The sequence below is a fragment of the Populus alba genome, chromosome 1, assembly GCF_005239225.2.
Source record: "Populus alba chromosome 1, ASM523922v2, whole genome shotgun sequence".
Lineage (NCBI taxonomy): Eukaryota > Viridiplantae > Streptophyta > Magnoliopsida > Malpighiales > Salicaceae > Populus > Populus alba.
In genome coordinates this window covers 40,716,868-40,738,868 of record NC_133284.1, presented here as the reverse complement: position 1 = coordinate 40,738,868, position 22,001 = coordinate 40,716,868, and the positions used below count along the sequence as shown (strand labels likewise).

General features: G+C 30.9%; 2 protein-coding genes across 2 annotated transcripts; one reads left to right on the top strand and one right to left on the bottom strand.

Annotated features, from left to right (window-relative positions):
* The first annotated feature begins 370 nt into the window (after positions 1-370).
* LOC118056802 (beta-1,2-xylosyltransferase) lies at positions 371-4,021 on the top strand. The gene is made up of 3 exons (XM_035069155.2): positions 371-1,200; positions 1,471-1,620; positions 2,689-4,021. The coding sequence occupies exons 1-3, from the start codon at positions 547-549 to the stop codon at positions 3,409-3,411; spliced, it is 1,527 nt and encodes a 508-aa protein (XP_034925046.1). The 5' UTR covers positions 371-546; the 3' UTR covers positions 3,412-4,021.
* A 4,450-nt stretch (positions 4,022-8,471) lies between these two features.
* On the bottom strand, positions 8,472-13,627 carry LOC118056783 (small ribosomal subunit protein eS8). Its single transcript, XM_073407356.1, is given in 5 exon segments — positions 8,472-8,683; positions 8,826-8,995; positions 9,523-9,865; positions 13,458-13,530; positions 13,624-13,627. Coding segments are annotated over 5 exon segments (669 nt in total). The 3' UTR covers positions 8,472-8,604.
* Positions 13,628-22,001: the final 8,374 nt, after the last annotated feature.

The following is a 22,001-nucleotide window of genomic DNA, read 5'->3' as shown; positions in this document are numbered from 1 at the left end:
TGTGTGTATATTAGTTTAGATTCTAGTTTATTTATGTTTTAATATTTAATTTATTATGTAAATGATTATGATAATTATAAATAAAAAATAATTAGTTACTTGAAGTGAATTTAATTTTAATAGGATTAATTAGTAGATTAGTTGTATTAAATTTAAGTTTTAATATGATATCTTAACTTAATAGTTACGAATACAATTTTGGAAATAAAATGACTTAAATAAATGTATTATTTTTCTAGTTATTCTTTTAACTGTTCTGCTTTTTCAGAAAAACATTTGTTTACAAAGCAACTCCTACATTTTGCCAAGCGCATCACATGTCATCTCTTCATTGGTTCAGTCAGCTGTAAAACTCAAGTCAAGCTGAAGTCATGGTAATTAATATTTAATAAACCAACCTTCGTGGGCTCCTCCACAACCTCCTCGTAGCTCAGGCGGAGTGCACGGTGCGTTACGTCAACTGCACTTCCGTTTTGGCGCAACAGAGAAAATTCAACAAAAAATCTAACACTCCTCCAGAGACCAGGCAGAGAGAGAGAGAGAGAGATGAACAAAACGCATTCAAAGCTGTTGAAGATCGTTATCTTTCTCTTCGCCCTCAACTCCCTCTCTCTTTGCCTCTACTTCTCCTCTCACCACCACAATTCTAACAACAAACAAGAGGATTACCACTCTCCTCTAACGTCAAACAACCGTTCCCAAACCGAAAGCAACAGTAACGGTAGCAGTAACAATTTCAATCTAAAAGCCTGGCCAATACTTCCTTCGTACCTTCCATGGACTCAAAACCCTAACAAAGTCACCGTCCGTTCATGCGAAGCTTACTTCGGAAACGGCTTTAGCCGCCGCATCGACGTACTTTCGAGCGGCGGATGGTTCAGGTGTTTGTACAGCGAGACATTAAGGAGCTCGATATGCGAGGGAGGGAGTGTACGGATGGTTCCGGAGAGGATTAAAATGTCGAGAGGAGGTGAGAGGATCGAGGAGGTAATTGGTAGAAGTGAGGAGGAGGAGTTGCCGGATTTCGAAAACGGTGCGTTTGAGATTCTTGGATCGACAGCGAGATCTAAATGGCTTGTTGATGAAGGTTTCTTAGATGCGTTTGTTCCTGATGGGGATGTAATGCGACACACCATGCGTGGGTTGATCCGATCGATTCGGGTTGTGGATAATAGCAGCAAGGAGTTTCATTGCGATCTGGTAAATAATCTTCTTCTTCTTCTTTTTAATTTTATTTAGGGCAAGTGATGTGGTGGAACCGGATTCGAATGTTAATTGATTAAGTAATAAATTATCTATTTTGATAATTAATTTCGCTTATAGACTGACAGGAGTGGAAGGGAATTTAATGAAATATTTCATAAGAGGAAGACAAATTGTTACTAAATAGAGGTGATAATAAGTTTATGTAGATTAAATTATGGGTTATGCTTGTCTCTTATTGATGGTAATGGATCTATCTGCTTGCAGTGGATTGAGGAGCCAACCCTTTTGGTCACCAGATTTGAGTATGCAAATCTTTTTCATACTATCACAGATTGGTACAGTGCATATGTTGCTTCGAGAGTCACCGACTTGCCTTATCGACCTCACTTGATTTTTGTGGATGGTCACTCCAGAGTATGTTGTGCTCTCTGTTTTACTTTCATGATTTCTTGGCTCTTTAAGATTATTGCATATGAGAGACTTTAATTAATTTTATGCTTAAATTGGTTTGTCCGGGTTGTCTAGTATTGAATTTTATAGATCAGTGGAAGGGAGGACTGGAAGAGAGAGATAGAATTCTAGGTTTAGAGATGAATTGCAGTGGAGTACTTCTCTATTAGCTTGAAATGTTCTAATCAGTAATCAAATAATATCAACTCTTCTTCCTCAGGCTTACATGGCATGTCTTTGATGGTGTGGAAGCGTTTAATCATCTTTCATAAATTTATGAAATGCTTAGCTAGTAGAACTTTGAGAAGTCAGTATCCAATTGCTTTTGTTCTTGGAAAGATTGAATTCAGCATGAGAAGGTTGATTTTCAAAGCATGCTTGAACAACACTAGCCATTATTTGAATTTGCACTACCATTTATATCATAAGCTGCCCACTCACCCCAATATCCAGATTTCCTCAACACCCCCCTTTCCAAACAAACCCTGTGGTTTTGCCATTTCATTCTAAAAATAAGTTCATTATTCCATTCCAAACATGCATTTAGTGGATCCAATTCTTTTGAATGAGTGATCAATAATCATGATTTCAGCAGGGGATACTCAACCTGCCAAGAGTTTTTTTTTTCCCTTGCACTAGCCATCCTCTGCTTTGTGTTTCTCCATTGAAAATTTTCAAGTGCCCCATGGCAAGTCTTTTCAATCTTCTTGATGAGCTGGTCATCATGTTGTCTTTCTTGTTAGCGAAACATAATCAACTACAAGCAATAATTTCTCCTTATTTGAACGAAGCTTGTAATGTTCTGTCACTTTGGACATTGTTTTTGTTCTGCTACTGTTCTGCATAGTTGGGAAACATGACAGGGTTGGATGGTGGAAAAGTTTCACCTAACTGACCCAATGAAGGTCGTGTATAAATTACTTTTATGAGCTCACCACCCTTACAAATTTGTTCTGCTGTTCTTGATCTAATTTGCGTAGAATACTGATACATGCTTATGTTACCTGACCTGCTGATGATGACAAATTTCAGACACCCTTGGAAGGAACTTGGAAAGCGTTGTTTTCAAGCCTTAGATATGCTAAGGACTTTAGTGGCTCAGTTTGTCTTCGGCATGCTATTCTTGTCCCTTTGGGATATGAGACTGCACTCTTCAAGGGACTGACTGAAAAAATAAATTGTCAGGGAGCATCAGCGCATGATCTTTGGCAAAACCCTGATGACCAAAAAACTGCTCGATTGTCTGAGTTTGGAGAAATGATCAGGGCAGCTTTTGACTTCCCTGTCAGTAGACACAGAGCTGAAAAGCCATTTTCTGGGCACAATGTCCTCTTTGTCAGACGCGAAGATTATTTAGCCCATCCACGCCATGTTGGTAAAGTTGAATCAAGGCTTAGCAATGAACAAGAAGTTTTTGATTCATTGCAGACCTGGGTATCTAATCATTTGGAGTGCAAAGTGAATCTTGTCAATGGATTGTTTGCACATATGTCTATGAAGGAGCAAGTCCGAGCCGTTCAAGACGCGTCTGTTATCATTGGTGCTCATGGCGCAGGTCTCACTCACATAGTATCTGCAACACCAAAAACAATAATTCTGGAGATTATTAGTAGCTACTTTAGACGGCCACATTTTCGATTGATTGCTGAGTGGAAAGGGTTAGAGTATCATGCCATCAATCTTGATGGATCATATGCGCATCCGTCAGTTGTCATAGACAGGTTTAGCAGGATAATGAAAAGTCTTGGATGTTGAAATTCTTTTGGATACGTGTGAAATTGATCGATACTCATGGCAGCAGGGAATGGGAAAGAAGTGATGCGAAACTTTATTGATCTTCAGGAGTCTGCTTTTTAATGCCACATCCTCTCTTGCTGATATTAATTTTTGCTTTCAACTCTTTCTCCACAACATTGTACTCTGTGGCTGATTGAAGATACCATATGCCAAGATTGTACTGTGAGTTTCTTGCGGTATGTGGTCATCTCAGGAGCACCTTAAGCAGTGGTACAGGACAGACAACGTAGATGCTGGTCTTTCTATTGCCAGCCCCCAAAGTTTGATGGATGGCCATAGTTTAACTTCTTAGTCCGTACGAGGTGGCTGTCTTGTGTTCTTTGGATATGGTACGTCATCCTGACACTGGTGATAATTATTCTTGTTAATGATATTTTGTATTAGGAAATAGACTTACAAGCCGGGCTCGTTTATTTTAGGAGATTAGCTCATGATTGCTCACACGTACGACACAACTACATGTTGGTCTTTAAATGAACTACTACTGTATGATACCAGCAGTTTCTGTTCCCTCCCTCTTATTTAAGGATAACCACATAATTAATTTGTGTATTATTTTTTTTTCTTATTTTGCTCTGTCCAGTCGTTTAACTTGTCAATTAAGTGCACGAACATATATGTTTTTGTTAAATGGAATAATTATAAAAAACCTCATGTAGTTTGATATGAATTTCATTTTTCTTTCTATACTTTCATAAATTACTTTGTATTCAATAATAATTTACATCTTTAACCTTTCATCATTTATAATATTTTGTTTGACTCGATAGAAAATGTAATTTATAAAAGTACAGAAAGAAAGTGATTTTCAGATGAGATTTTCTGTAATTATCCATTGTTAAATTATAAAATAGAAAACTAAGAGGTATCAAAGTTGCCTTGTGAAGTTTCACTATGGACCTGCATGCGAAAACTAAGAGGTATCCTCGTTTTTTTGTTCTTTTTATTTGGTTGTGATTTGTTTTTTATGCATGCGTAAGGGAATCTTGCAATGTCGAGGAAATGTTGATTCGTTCGATTAATACTCGGCTTAACAAAATAAAATGTAATTTTATTGATTTAAAAAAATTAAAGCTTAGAGATTGAATCTAGAGCTTAAATGAATGTTCAATCCCTGTGTTTTCTCTAAAATTAGGGATCCATTTGCGCTATCAAATTAAAAATTTGTTGATGAAGAGAAAGTAGACTAGGATAGCTTGGTGGAGTACTACCATTAAAAAAGGGGATAATAGAAACATCACAAGTGTGGATGGCGTTTGCCTGTCGAGAAGCATATGTTTGTGATAACAAGTATGCCTCCTCGTGCGAAGAATGAGAAGAGGACCGGTGTGCGGTCACGATGGCGCGTAGTCATACAAAATTTGTAGTAGTGGTAGTGTTCGTGATTCTTATTCCGTGCTTGATTTGGTTGCTTTTCTGATTTGCCTGTCGCGCACCATTATATCTACTCCATGCTGTGTGCACTCACCGAAGTGGGGGGCTAGAAAACATATAAGCTTCTGAGGGGATTTTTTAATATTGTTATTAAATGTGAAAATATATTTATTTTGAATTTTTTTTCTATTAAGATAATTTATCTTATTAATGCATCTTTTATTTGTCTTGACGAACAATATTTTTTTTTTTAACTAGAATCATCGTTTAAAAAAAAATATTATTATTATTATTAAAGCAAGCTAACAAAAACTACTAAAATATTATGTCCATTTTTTGTGTGATTGAAAGCTAAAAAAAATTATAAATGCGATAAAATCATATTCAAAATTTATTTAAAAGTTCTAAGAATAAAAAATGATTTGAATTGATTTTTCATAAATAATTTATTATTAGTATTATTATTTTCATATTGGATACATAGTAATTGAAAAAAATATTAAAATTCAAATAAAAAATTATAATAGTATTTAAGAATTATGTCAAAACTAAAAAGTAAGTGAATTTGTCTAGGTTTTTTTTTTTTCCAAGGGGCAGAAAAAACCAAGAAAAATAAAACAAAGGAGTCAGGCCTAATACCTTGCTTTTATTATTATTATTATTATTATTATTAAGTAGGTGTCCTGACAGGATCAAATAGTTGATGTCTTTTTTCATGTATGACTTTTTAAAGATGCCCGTTTAAGAGGATCTAATTTTTGGATCAACCAAGTTGTATAATGCAATATGTATTATTGAAGTTGTTTAGCGTTCCATACCAGTCAACAACATAGCTTATCTAGCTAACTTCACTAAAACTTATAATTAGTGATTTTTTTTATTAAAGTAGTAAATGGCTTGCTCTTTTCTTTCAAAATTATCATGTTGGCCTAATATACAACTCATAGCCACTTCAGTCATGGTCAAATACAGTATGAAGGTCTTCTAAGTATGGGTGGTACCAAAAAAGGTGATTTTTACAAATACTTCTTAATCTTGTCAAAGGCTTCTTAGTAGTCTTCATCCTATATTTTAGGATTTTTATTTTAAAAAGTAACCAAAAGATTGGTTCACATGTAGTTATCAGTTGAGAGATGAAATGGGTTATATAATTTAGATACCCTATAAAGCTTCTCATTTTTATTTTATTTTTTGGTCTTAGAAGCAAGCATGGCTTGTATAGCTTTAATTTTGTTAGGATATATTTCAATTCCTTTATTGCTCACAATAAATCCTAGCATATTTCTAGACTTTACCCCAAATATGCACTATATAGGATTCAACTTTAATTAATATTTCCTCAATCTTTTGAATAACTTCCTCAAAGTTTGAACATGATTGTCTCCCTTTTTAAACTTAGCAATCATATTATCCATAGAAATTTTGATCTCTTTGCGCATCATATCATAAAAAAAAATATCATCATTGCTCGTTGTAGGTCACTTCGGTGTTCATCAATCCAAATGGCATGACTTTGTAACACAAAGTTCTTCAATAGGTAACAAATATAGTATTTTTCCTCTTCATCCATCTTAATTTGATTATACCTAAATTCATTTATAATGGAATGAGTGAACCTTGGCAACATTATCAACAAAGACATTTATATAAGGCTAATGAAAATCATCTGTTCAGCTAGATTTATTCAGATCTCTAAAGTCTACACATCCTAATCTTAATATCTTATTTAGGGACCTCTATGATGTTTGATACCCATTAGAGGTATTTTACCACTTTAAAAAACAAACAAACAAATCTAGCATCCCATTGTTTTTGCACTTCATTTTTAACCTTAACTAGTATATCATACCTCATCCTTTTTATATTTTGTTTGATTTGCTTACATCCATTAATTAGAGACGGTTTATATACTACAATTTCTATGTCTAAATCTAGCATGTAAGCATATGACCATGCAAACATATTTGCATAATCATTTAACAAGGCTACATTTCTCTAATTTTTTTACATCAAAATCTCTATCTTTAATTTTCTTAATTGTACTCGGTGCCTATATTCACTAATTTTAACTCCTCTTTAATGGGATTCAATATATGTTTAGACTGTTTAAATAGCCTAACAAATTCTTTTACATAACAATTTTCCCAATCCTCTTCATCCATGTTGATGAAGCTTTCATCAAAGTTAGGCTAATTATTCTCATGCAATGATTTGGTGTGTTTTATGGAGCATTTCTTTTAAGGATTTCTAAGAGCAAAAAGTGGTTTAGGGTTTACACTCTTTACATCAAAAAGTATTTTTGCCAATTTTTTCCATACTAATCGAACCTTACTCTATTATTTTATTTATTTTAGTATCTCAAAAAAAAAAAATAGAAGTTCTTTGAAAAAGTTTTATTTCCTCAAAAAATAAATTCTTTCTTTTTTGTTATTATTTTTCAAAAAATCTGAATTTATACATATAAAAACGAAAAGCAGGTATGATAAACTTTAAAAAATAATAAAAAAATAAAAAATCTTTGATTAATGATATTAAAATCATTATCAATTCAATACAAGAAAGGAAAGTTGGAAAATTCCTTTGATTGTATAGAAAACTAAAAAGACAAATAAAAATATATCCCTTATAATATATTTTTTTCTATTTAGTTATTTTATGTTTATTCTTATTATTTAGTTGAATTTGATTATATTAAAATAGAAAAAAAAACTATGAAAACATTATATCATAGCTAAATATGTGAATAGTAAAACATAAAAATCTTTGATTAATAGTATTAAAAATCATTATAGTTCGATACAAGAAAAGGGGTTAGAAAATTCCTTCAATTGTGTAGAAAACTAAAAGGACAAATAAAAATATATCCATTATATATATATATATATATATATATATATATATATATTCTATTTAGTTATTTTATGTTTATTCTTATTATTTAGTTGAATTTGATTATATTAAAATAACAAAAAAAAAAACTATGAAAACATTATATCATAGCTAAATATGTGATTAGTATCATAATTGGACCACTCCAATTTAGATTAGAAATAAAAGGATAAAGTTAAATAATCTTCTTACCAAGACACCACATAATTGAAATTGGATGAAACCCAACACCATAAAGGACTCAAAAATCATTTGCAGTTTGAACATTTTATCCCATAAATAAAAATAACCTTAAACAGCTCAATTTTAGTTTGAGTTTCAGAATTGTACTTATACCTTATTTGAAAAAAATTAATATTTTTTTAATTTATTTTAAACTAATATATTTTTTAATATTTTTTAAATTATTTTGATGTGTCGATATTAAAAATAATTTTTTTAAAAATATTATATTAATACATTTTCTAATAAAAAATACTTTAAAAAACAGGCCTACCAGTATAATTTTTTTTCAACAATTTAGCGTTTAGTAAATTCATAGTGACATGAACAATAAGAAATTTTCCAAGACAAGCAACATAGCAACGACTAGGAAGAGAACTCAAATTATTAATGGGACCACCGCCTAAACGGAAATAATTTTATTAATTCATCGAGTCAAAATCAAAACACAACATGATCATTACTGGACAAGAACGATTAGTAATTCATTGAGTCAAAATCAAAACATGAGTATTACTATGATTCTAATTGACAACTCGACAATTTTATAAGTTTTCAAAGTTCAATTTCTCATCTCACCATCAGTTCAACATCTAAAAGAAGGGAAAATATAAGGTGAAGGTTGAAGAAGCCTACTCGGAAATTACAAGTTTGGGAAACAAAATTTTATGCACTAGCTCCCTTGCCCTTCTTCCTCTGTATCTTCTTCAAGTAGAACTCCAACTCTTTGCCCTCCAAGATATACCTGCCACCAAACAAAAAAATCATGTGAGAGATTTTTAGAGGAAAAGAACACTTTCAAGGAACTGAAAAGGTCAACTTGTATTATCTTCCTCTAGCTGTATTTAACAACTACAAGAAATAGATGCAGGAGAAGGGTTACATACCCATCAGCACGACCACACTGACCAGGACATGATGAAATACTAGCTAATAAACGGCCACTGCCAAATTGCTCTTCAATATGTGGATCAAGCTTGCGAGTCTGTTGTCTCTTTTCCAACTTTCTCAGTACATGGTCGCTTTTATTGACCTCCTCAATAACAGCTTCACCTTCCTACAAAAAAAGGAAAAAATTTATAGGTTCATTTACAAGCCATTTCCAAAGCATAATACCACTAAAATGAATGACACTTGTATAGTCAGAACTCAAAAGGCATATATATCGCATATAATTTTTCAGAGGTGTTCATTTTTTCCTCAATCATCCAAATCTCCAAAAAAGGCTGACCATTAAGACTTAAGTCTTAGAATGAACATTTTTTATATATTTGTCTATGAAAATGACAAGTGCTCACAATTCCTTCTATAGTGCTTCAGAATTGACAAAATAAGTAAAAACCCATCAAGTTTACTGATATGCTACACAATGAGATAAGTATTCCACGGGCATCAACAACCAGTAACAACAACGAATTAAATTGGCATTTTTTCTTGCTGAAAGAAGATTGGGAACATAAAATCTACTAGTATCACAAGGCATTGCAACACTATGGAGAAATATATAAGTCTTAATATACCAATATAAAATCAAGATTCAAAAGCAACCTAAAAAAAGGAAATGATGTGCCTGGAAGGAAAAACTATTTCAAGCTCATACCTCTCCTTCTTTGCATCTGTGGTTTTCTTCTTCCAGCCAATGTCAATACCATAGTGCTGGAGATACCACTGCTTGAAAGGCGCAGCATTAACCTGAACAATGGCACTCTTCACCAAAGTTTGAGTATAAACCAGTTCATTGTTAGATGCATTGTACACCACATCAAGAATTCTGGTCTTTCGGGTCACAACCTCATTTCCCCATGAGTAGTTTCCAATACCAAGCCTCAAAGCACGCCACTTTACATTTCCTCCTCAAACCCTAATCCTCCTGACTGTCTTATTGCTTGACAATTTAGTGTTTGCAAGTTGCCTTCCAAGCTCATACCTTCAAACAGAAGAAGACATGAATCTAGATATCTAATTAAGTACACGTGATAAAATATAAAAAGGTAAACATTGTTGGCTTCTTGCCCCTGCAGATTCATTGATGTTTTGTTTTTACTCATAGTTTAAAATTTCTGAATATTACCCTTCTAGTTTCGGAAAGTTCCATTGTGCCCTTAACCATTAAATATCTTACCTTTTGAATTTGGTTTGAGAATTTTTAGTTTTTTTGTGTTTTGTGAGATATTATAACATATTGGGGATTTGAGAGGGAAAATGAGTGAAAAAAATGAAAAAAAGTTTCTTTGTTAGTTATTTAGCATTAAAGGGGAAAATTAGAACTTTCTTCAGACTATAGGGGCGGCATTAAAAAATTTTAAACTATGAGGGTAGAGGTGAAACATTGACAAATCTATAAGGGAGAAACATAGTTTGCCCAGACCAGCATATGATGCTATTTATGTTTTTTACATATACAATCCTTCCACAATTAGAAATAAAAGACCGATTGTATGCTAGTATGACCGCTTTCACATATGTAGGGAAATAGCCATTGGCAAACTAGAAAGGTACATAAACCATTGACACAAAAATTGTAAAGTAACCCACCAAGAAAAGCACCATATAAAATCTAAACTAATTGATCTCAAAGGAAATTATTAATTATTAAACATTTTGAGGCCCTCTAACTGAAGTAGCCTACCAAGCATCTGTACTTTTTACAGATACAATCCTTCCATGTTTAGAAATAAAAGAGTAATCTTTACAGATATAGTCCTTCCACATTTAGAAATAAAAGACTAATCGCATGACCGCTTTCACACATGGTGTAGGGAAAAAGCCATTGACACAATAGTAGGGTACAAAAACCATGGACACAAGAATTGTACTTTAAACATATTGTAACTTATCCAGCTTAAAGCTCAATTTTTCAAATGAACCTATCAAGAAGAGCACCATATAAAATCTATATTAATTGATCTCAAAAGAAATTCTTAATTATTAAACAAATTAAGGCCCTCTAACTGACCTAGCCTCCCAATTCACTCAGAATTTCTCCCTTAAGTTGATTTGTCTATAAATCTAAGGTTGTCAAGTCAAGGGGGCTCAAGAGGAATCCTCCTAGACAACTTATTCTCAGAGAGGTCCAGGTAAGAAGAAATTTTAGTTGGGCAAAGGATGATGGTATGGTACTAAGTTAACATGGATAATGACCATGGTTCTAAAGCTACCACAATGTCTAAGAGCCTCTTTGGCCCCTACTAGGGTTGTTGTGATGTGCTGCGAGTACTTTGTTATGTTGTGTTGTGAGATTAAACTATTTGGTAATGAACTGCTATGTAATCGAAAAGAGAATTGCAATTTTTGACAATTTGCAATAAACCTAAGAATCATGTCAAATGATTGATTTCTATATGAAGATAGTTCTAAGAGCTCAGTCAAGTTGCCACCAATCATAGGAATAAAAAATCAAATTTGTTGGTATCCAAATAAGCAGATTGTAACACAAATTTTGAGCAATAATTCAGGCATATCACCAAAAAAAAAAAAAAAAAAATTGGTGTTCACTACTTTGACAATCGAAATTTATAAGTAATAATCATGTATTTGATCTGCACTCTTGACCTTTTTTATCACGACCTCTCTACCCATTTTTTATTTAGTTGGTCCATCTACTCTAGATTATTTCTTAATATGATGGACATATGTCAAGCACATGTCAGGCTAAGTGTCAAAAAGTATCTAGATACTGGATGGAAGGACTATATTAAGAATTTTTCTTAAGTAAAGGTACCAATATGGGTTTTGCTAGAAATGTTAGAATAAACACTTACCTAGCTAGATTTCAAGAACACTAAGCATTTTGAAAATTGATGTTGTAGTTAAGGAAATAGAGCTAGAATTTAAAAGTGACAAGATTTTTTGGGGGACAAAAATGCAAGACGATACTATTGTTTAGGGAGAAAAAGGACACAAGATGATACTATTGTTCTCTTTAAAGAGCGTTTGTAAAAGATGGTTGGCATGGTCAGTCTTAAGAGTGGGAAATCTGAACACTAAAACAACCACAACCACAACCACGTTGCTTAGAATTACTGTTAATGGACCTACTTTAGACCATAAGACCTCCCCAGCTTCACTTTGTCAATGTCTTTAAATGGTCTTGTTGGGGCTATGCTTTGGCTTGCCTAAGGGGCTCCTTTTCATTCATCAAAACATATAAAAAGACATAACTTTGTGTGAAAAAACACCAAGATTACCAAATCATTCATTGATTTCTATATTCTCTAAAAATTTATGAGTTCTTTTTCCAAAATCTCTGATCGAGGAATTTAAGCACTCATCTCCAACTAAAAACCATATGACAATACCATAAAAGACACTATGTGAACCATGTAACTTCCAATAATGATAATAAAAAGACAAATGGCGACTTACTTCAAACAATGTTGTCAAAAGGCGCTCGCTTAAGTGCTACAGGTAAGGCCTTAGGTGATGATATTCAATGAAGCGTTTCCTAGGCAAGCGCCTAGCGCCTCAGGCCTTGTATAGACTTGGCACCTTTTACCATTTTTCGCCTTTGACAACATTGATACTACTTTAAATTATCTCATTTTGTTTTAGGGATGAAAAATATAACTTTATAGGACTCTGTTATGGTATTTTATATTTTTTTTTATTTTATAATGATCTAATCTTAATTGAGAAGATATATATTTTAGATTGATATATCATAATATATTTATAAACATTTTTATTTATTTATAACATATTGCCAAGGTTCATTCAGGTGAGCGCCTAGTGCCTTGAGTATTTTACAGGCTAGGTGCCTTTTAGCACTTTCCGCCTTTGATAACACCGACTTCAAACTTTTTCATTTTCTCATTACAGTTTGTTTAGGAAGGAGATCAGTTGAGGGGAACTGATAAGTTAATTTATTTGGGAAAACATTTTAATAGGAGGGAAGAGAGTTTTTTCAAACTCCATTCCTTTCCTTTTTATTAAAATGTCTCCTCCAAATTGGAGAATTAGAAGTAATGGAGGGGAAGGAATACTTAAAAGATGTTGGACTAAATTTATGGTTATATCCTTGTTATTTATTTATGAAACTCTATCCAAGGACATATATATAATGTAATAACAAAACATCTCATTCCCATCCTCTAAGCAAGTAAAGAAAATTTTTTAACTTCCATTCACCTACTAAGAAATCCAAAGAACGAAAGACTATTTTCTTCCCTGCCCCTCTCTCCTCCCTTAAAAAATCCCCAATGACATTTAATCAATCAAGGTAATAACAATGACTCTCCTAAACTAGAGTTGGTCAAAGCAACTAAAAAGGTCAAAGCATCACGATGTAAGCAATTCGCAAGAGCCCTATGCTGCAAACTAGCATCTTTCAGCAATTTGATATCATAAATATCAGTCTTCCAAGAGCAATTTATTCAGTGCCTATCGTATTAATTGCTGGACCTCTATGTGTTTAATAACAAGTGAAAATGCATGCATCAAACATGTTGCTGCTCTAAATACAGAGATTAAAATAGTAACCAGCAAAACACATTAAAACAAAAAATAAAAAAGTTGCTCACTTTCTCTTTTTCCTCCAAGCTTTCTTTTTGCCACCAGTAGCACATCTCTTGTGCATAGAATCACGAGAAATCCCTATGAACCAGTTAATTCATACAAAACTATTTTTTAACTAAGTTATAAAATTTGAATTGAAGAAAATAAATAAATAAATAAACGCTTACGCACCCATTTTTTATTCCCTTTAGAGCAATCCCAAATCTGCACACTCACAGCAGCAACGGATGAAAGAAACTGAAGTAGGGAGATGGGCTTGTTATGGGTGTGAGCGTCATCAATTAAAACCCTAGCTAGTCGGTGGTTTCGAGGAGTCAAACGACCATGTTTGGTGATCAATCAAATTATTAATTTTTAAGAATTAATAACAGACATAACATTTGTTTGTTAAAAAATCAACACATCGATAATGTTAATTATACCCACTGTCTGTCTACAAAATCCATTTTTATACTAAATATCCTTAATATTTTTGTAATTGTTCCCTTTTTAAAATTAAGGGTATTTTAAATATAAAAGGAGACTTTTATAATATTCTTCAACTATTAGATAATCAATGATAAATCTTAAAAATCTTCAAAGAGTCCTAATCTAATTAAACAATCTAGGGTTGTTTAGAATTTGTTTAAAAATTACTTGAAAATTAGATTTTATTTCTAAGATTTTTATCAACTTCTTTCAATATTAAATTATCGCAAATCATAAATCATTGTCCAAATATTTGGTTTTTAAAACTAATTCATGCGAATTATTAATGAAAAATCTCTTAAAACTCTATTAGAAAAAGGTGAATCACTATGTCTTGTTTCCATATACCGTGTGTTCTCTAACATAATCTTTTTTTTCCCATAAATATATGAGTCATAATATTCTTTCTATAAGGAAATTGATAACTTTATAAATGGTAAAATATCAATTCACTCTTTAAATAATATCACATATATTATATCATGATAGTTTTAAAAACTTATTGAATAAAGTCTCTACTTGATCTTTCTAACTCTAGAATTGTAATCCATTTATTAATTATATTATAGTCCTTAATTTCTATATAAAAAAAAAATACAATCAAGGCACGCTTGATCACTCATTTAAGTTTAATTTATGACAAATAGTTCTTAATATGTGCAACCCATTAGGTTTTTAAATGTTGGTACAAAATATAAATCATAATATTGAATCAAAATCAAATTAAATAAATTAAAATGAATTAATTTATTATCAATTCAATAATTAATTAATTTATATTCAAAACTCACGCGCTCTGTCTAGTAAAATATCATAAGCCCTAAAAAATTATGAAAGTCATATGTGGTTTAACTTAATTTTTCAGTGACTAATTTCTCAAAGTAATTATTACCTTTTTTTCACAAATGTTATGATATAGACATTATGACATGGAGTATGTTTACTCTATCAAATCATGTTTATTTCTCAATACGATTATCATTGATTTTTTAAATAATATTTAAAAAATTTTCAAATCTCATTCCACCTCGTGTAAGGATTTTGCAATCAATGCTACTCGAGAATAATGGAACATTTTTTTAATTCACATAAGGGTGATAAATTCTCTTTTGATCACTCAAATATTTTCATATATTTTACATTATACCATAATATTTGCTCCATTTATTATCCTTGATTAGCACAACATATTTTTAAGATTAAAACATTACATTCTCTATATAAAATAATTTAGTAATCTCAAGTCTAAAAATCACTTACACAATTGTCATATTAGTCTTTTCATAGCACAAGTGATCTCTCCATATAGAATTCTTATACGAATCGGTTTAATATGGTCATCTAACAAGCACATGTATATTAATTCTAGGTATCGCTCACACTTTAGCTTTTGAGAACAACAACTTTCTTTTATAAAGGAAAAAACATAATATGTATTAATTTTCAATTACTATAATTAATGTTCAGTCTTAATAGAGCATTGAACATGAACATTTAGGAACAATGTTTTAAAGCAATAGAAATCTCATAATTATAACAATTTTATAATTTTCTTTGCGAAGTATTTTTTATCCAAAGATTTTATTTTTACTCTAGACTCATTAATCAAGCATGTACATTAAATAAAGAATACATTTATTAATAATAAATATGTTTTGCATGTACAAAGTTAATGTCATGTGTAACCAACTAATTAGTTATAGGGCATATACAGTAACAACCTTCTAGTTGCACTAAAACCAGTCACTTGTGTATCTAATACCATATCACTCCATATATTGATCATGCTTTTGTCGAGGTAGTGCTTAGTGAAAGAATCTAGGAGATTTTTTTTAGTGGGTACTTACTCTATCTTTACATCTTTTATTTATTTTCTTTAATCAAATGAATTATCTATATACATGTTTGGATCATTGATGAGACATTGGTTCATTTACTTGTGTAATGACTCCATTATTATCACAATACAAGGATATTGGATCAACAATGCAAAGAACCACATCTAGTTCAAATAAACTTTTTTTTATCCAAATAACCTATTTTTTTCGCCTTAAACCCTAAAGATGCATTCAGCTTCAAATATATAATTTGTTGTTATCTCTTATTTAAAACTCTTCTAACTTACAACACCACCATTTAGAATAAAAACATATCATAATTGAGATTTTCAATCATCCATATCTAATTGAAAATTGGCATCTAAATAACCATGAACTTCTAGTTCAATCTCCTCAATAGATCATAAAGACATTCTTAGTTTTTCTTAAATACTTAATAATATTTTTAACTATCTTTCATTGAACCCTATCTAGATTAGATTTGTATATACTTATTATGTTCAAAGTATAACATACATCTAGTTTTATACATAACATCGCATATATAATGGATCCTATAACTAAAGCATTATGCATCATTTCTATTTTGTTGGTAAAAAAAAAACCCCAAATTAAAAGACCAAAATCCCTAAAATCATAACAAATGGGCTAGCTTTCTTCTTCCTCTTCTGTAATTAAACACTAAGTCCCTCTCTATCTTTCTCTTTTCCTCTCCTTCTCTCCCCAACTCCTTTTTTTCTCTTATCTTCTCCTCCATGCGCATGCATGTCTTCTCATCTCCTTTTCTTCTAACTTTTCTATTTTTCTTAATTAATATATTGTTCAAAAAAAATTTATTTCTCTTCTCAGCTTCAATCACAATGAAATCAAGGTATGATTTTTCTTTTTTCTTCTCTTTTTTTTTTGTTTTTTTTTTATTTTATTTGTTCTTAATAATTGTATGAATGTTGTTGTAGGGACTTTTTTAATATGAGAACAATTTGTTGAATTTTAGTTGGATTTATTTTTTCAATTTTGTTCTTCAAATTCAATTAAATGTATATGATTGATTTTAATTATTATTAGTTAATAATATTCTATTAAACATTAATAAATTTAAAATATTCCTAGTTAATAATCATTGATTATCATATATTCATAATTATAAGCTCGATTTCAATAACAAGTCAAAGTTATAAATTTAGATTGATTTTTTTATGATATACAATATAATATTATTGTGATAATAATTGTAAATATAACCTAATTATAGAAAAGAAGCTTTTATATTTATAAAGTAAAATCCTAGTTAAAAAGTAGAGAATCAATAATTAGGTTTGCTCCATAATACATATATAATACATATATGTATTATAAAAAAAAATATTTCAAAAAATATAATCTAAAAATTAGGTTGAGTTCAGGTTGAGTGAACTTTTCACTTAATGAAAAAGAAACAAATTGAATAAAATCAACTAGTTTGTGGCAATCAAATTTAAATTGTTATGTAATATAAGTCTCTTGTATAGGGGAGATGCTACCAATTTTTTTTAAAAAAAGATAGGAATAGTTTATGGTATCATAATCCTTTAATTTGTATAGATACTTAAGAAAAAGTCAATAGTACATCGTAAAAATAAGATGACTACTAGTTATTCTAGTAATGCTTTTGATGACTATGAGTCATTAGATGTCGACCAAGAAAAGATACCTCTAACACAGGCATCCATGCTCGACACAAGCTTAATGAGTATGATGTCGCCATGTTAAGGAGGGTCATTTCATAGCAGGATTCATTTACCTCAAAATATGAAGAACGATATTTCAATGTAAGTTTGTTTTCTCTTCACAACAACATGTTAATAATTTTTATATAAAATTAATTTTAATTAACAAATGCAATTTTAGGTTTACAAATATTGAAGCTGTCAGAACCATAACATTAACGATGAAATCATCGATAGAAATTCCATTGTATCAATGGAGTCAAATTTTCAAATATCCTAAATGAAAACATATGTTGATGCATGGTTAGGAAGGTTTAAGGTTAGTTTTAACTTAAATATATTTTTTTATGTTAATTCAGTTAGTTTATAAATATTAATGAAAATTTTCTTGTACAATTTTTCACGACAAGTAAACATTTGAATGAGATAGAGCTAACAACACTATTGCAAGGAGGATTTGAGAGAATCACGCTGCAACTATGTAAGATTGGAATCAAGATAAAAAAAATATTTTTATTAAATTTATTTTTCATTTACCAACAAATAATTCATTTGTACTATATAGATTGCGTAAAAGAAAACAAAAAAAATAAGCAAAAGAAAGAGAGCTTTTAGGCTAGTAGGAGGTGGCAGTTTGGAAGGATTTCAAACCATCATACGTCTTGAAGGTCGCGTGTGTGGAATATATTTAGCACATGACATCTAAACATTTCATGCGACAATCACATTCTAGTATGGAGAGCCATAACCGATGTGTTCACGATTCCATTACCATGTATATCGGCAAGTCCATTCTGTTCATTTTGCATGTGAATTGGATGATAAGATTCTCTTGTAATTGTATCCATTTTTCATTTGTTGTTTTTTTATAAATATATTTAACTAACAACAATTTTTTCTTCCAAATGACAGTTTTTGAACACGAGCCAAGTTTGATGGAGCTTTTTGTGGAAATGCACATGCAAATTGATGACTGCCAAAAAAAAGGTGCAACAGGTCGTGGATAGCCGAGCTCGACACTTTGTTGTATGTTGGTTTTCAACCTTTTTTTTTCTTAACTTATTTTTTTTTAAATTTGCTAACTTTTTTTTCAAGGATACATATAACACCTGATTGGATAGATAGAGTGATGATCCTTCGACCTATTCAGATCTCAATCCAGATTTGTGGTTGGAGGTAAGATTTTTTGGTGGACCCAATAAAAATCAAGTGTATGATCTCTTTAACATTGCAACCAAGAACTTACAGATGACTTGTGTTGTTTTAACTATTGAATGCTTCTTAATGGTTCCGAGCACTCAAACTCTTGAGTTCGAGATGATTTTAGATCAACGAGTTCAAGCTTAGATAATCCATCTTGCTGCTAATTATAAACGACTCAGTGCTAAGATGACTGAACTCCACCAATTGGAAATGAAAATGAGATTACATATGGGTGGTACATATGCTCCCTTTTATTCACCCTGTGGTCTCGACAAAGACCTGCTTCTTCCCCATCCTCCTATAGTGCCTCTATTTTAGATTAATTGTATTTGAGCTTATATATGTTTAAATTTGTAATAAATATTTGATTTATATATTAATTTAATATAATTTAATTATCTTCTATTTCTGTTTATTAGATTTTTATGTTAAAAAAAATATTTTAAAATTATTACTGACGGGGTTACAAATGACATAAGTTCATTGGTATATATTCTAGAGAGTTAGAAAAGAATTACTGCAAATATTATTGATTTTCTAATTTTGTTTAATAGATTTAAAAAAAATCTAAATTATTACTGACGGGGGTTTCTGACGGCCCAAGTCCGTTGGTATATTCCAGAAAGTTAGAAAAAAAATTATTACAAACATCACTACTACTGTTTACTCACCAACGGAATAACAAACAGTCTCTTTGACAATTATATGTCAAATTCACTGGAAAACAAATACCGATAGACAAAAAAATTCACTGATGGAATGATATATGATTTTGTTTGTCAACAATATGTTATGTTTATTGATGGAAATAATGACAAAATGAAGCATGTAAATTTTTTTTTTGGCGCACCTTTTCCATCAGGAAATCCATTGGTAAAACTATTACCGAAAAACCATAAATCACCGATGAGAGTTTTTTCAATGAAGTATTTATGTTAGTATAAATTCATGCCAACAAAATGTTAGTATAAATACCAATAAGAAATTCTGTCAGTAAATCTAAATATTCTAATAGTGTCATAACTTGGACCATAAGTTTAACGGGTTAACTCAATTAACTCAAGTTTTTTTAAATTAATTTTTTTTGTTAATTTTATCCTTCAATATCAAATTAATTGAAAATTAGGTTTCATAATTTTTTTTATTTTATTTTCTATGAGGTTATTTTCATCTCGTGACTCAAATCACGAGTTAAGCGAGTTAACTCGAATTAATTCAAGTTATTTTTTATATATTTTTTTAATTAATTTTTTAATTTTAATTTTGGATGATATAATTAATAACTATTCTTGAATTAATTTTAAAGTTTCTCGAGCTCCTGTAACCTAGGGCTAAAACTAAAATTATAAGGAAGTACCTAGTTTTTAGTACTAAACCGCACAAAATTTTGCCATGTGTGAGATTTTCTCAATGTCATGTAAAGTTTTTTAGATAGCATTATTTAATGTACACTAAAATTACCCAGTTCTTTTTTTCTTTTTCAAATATTTGTTTCTCTTAAACATGATTCTATCTTTTATGCTTTGTAAATTTTGCTAAAAAAAATTTTATTATCAATAATTACTCTAAACTAATTAAAAAAAAAACCATTTAGTTTTTCCAATGAATCTACGCATTTGTAGCTTTAATAATTTAATTTTCACACATACTAGAATAACAGCTGGAAATATAAGCAAGTGAATAATTGATCCAGTAACCTTTTTTTTATCTTTGGAGGAGAGGAAATCTATTTCCATTGATTTAAACTAGAGCTCGAAGAAACATAAAAGAGTTAATTAACTCCATAACCCTCTATTTTGGGAAACACCACGCGCTATGTTTTCAAACTCTTGCACTTTTACCCTTTATTTTTCCAGGAATTCTGTTTTCCACCTTGTATCAAGGTTAAAATTTGATCACTATGCCCTAAAATAAAATTTTAATTTGTATAGATACCTAGGAAAAAGTCAACAATGCATCCTAAAAATAGGATTATTATTAATTCTTCTAGTAGCGCTTTTAACGACTATAAGTCATTAGGTGTCAATCAAGAAAAAATACCTCTGACAAATGCATCCATGCTTGACACTGGCTCAATAAATATGATGCCGCCATGTTGAGGGGATCCCTTCGTAGCATGATCCATTTACCTGAAAGTATAACTGTTCATTCAATGAAAAAGAAACAAATTGAATGAAATCAACTAATTTGTGGCAATCAAATTTAAATTGTTACAATTATAAGTCGTTAGGTGTCGATCAAGAAAAGATACCTCTAACACAGGCATCCACGCTTGACACAGGCTCAATAAGTATGATGCCGCCATGTTGGGTGGTTCCTTCGTAGCGAAATCCATTTACCTGGAAGTATTAGGCTCAATAGAAAAATGATCTTTCAATATAAGTTTTTTTTCCCTTCACAACAACATGTTAATAATTTTTTAAACAATTAATTTTAATTAACAAATACAATTTTAGATTTACAAATATTAAGATTATTAGAACCATAACATTAGTGATGAAATCATCGATAGAAATTTCATTAAAGTATTCATGTGCACTAAAATTACTCAATTCTTTTTTTCTTTTTCAAATATTTGTTTCTTTTAAACATGATTCTATCTTTTATGCTTTGTAAATTTTGCTAAAAAAGTTTTTATTATCAATAATAACTCTTTACGCTAATTAAAAAAAAAAAAAAACCATTTAGTTATTCCAATGAATCTATAAGCATTTGTAGCTTTAATAATTTGACTTTCATACATGCTAGAATAACAGCTGGAAATATAAGCAAGTGAATAATTGATCCAGTAACCTTTTTTTATTCTTTGGAGGAGAGGAAATCTATTTCCATTGATTTAATCCAGAGCTTGAAGAAAGAAAAAAGAGTTAATTAACTCCATAACCCTCTATTTTGGGAAACACCACGCACTGTGTTTTCAAACTCTTGCACTTTTACCCTTTATTTTTCCAGGAATTCTGTTTTCCACCTTGTATCAAGGTTAAAATTTGATCACTATGCCCTAAAATGAAATTGTCAATGGAAAATTATCAACAGAAGGATTCTTAGAAGAAAAGGAAGTAGAAACAGAAATGCCATAAGTGCGTCAATGGGGAAACTTAAATTGAAAACCCTAAGTTCCCCATAACACATCCAAAAGAGCCTTCATTTCAACCCTTTTCCCCGGTTTCAGAAATGGTTTTGAAGGGTCGCTAGGTACCACATTAATTCACGCATGGACGCCACTGTTTGCTTGCATGCATTTCAGCTTGGAAACTAGCAAGCGGGTAACGCAATCAAGTACAGTCAAGCTTGATCAATAAAAGCAAATTGACCAAAAAAGAAGAAGTAAGCC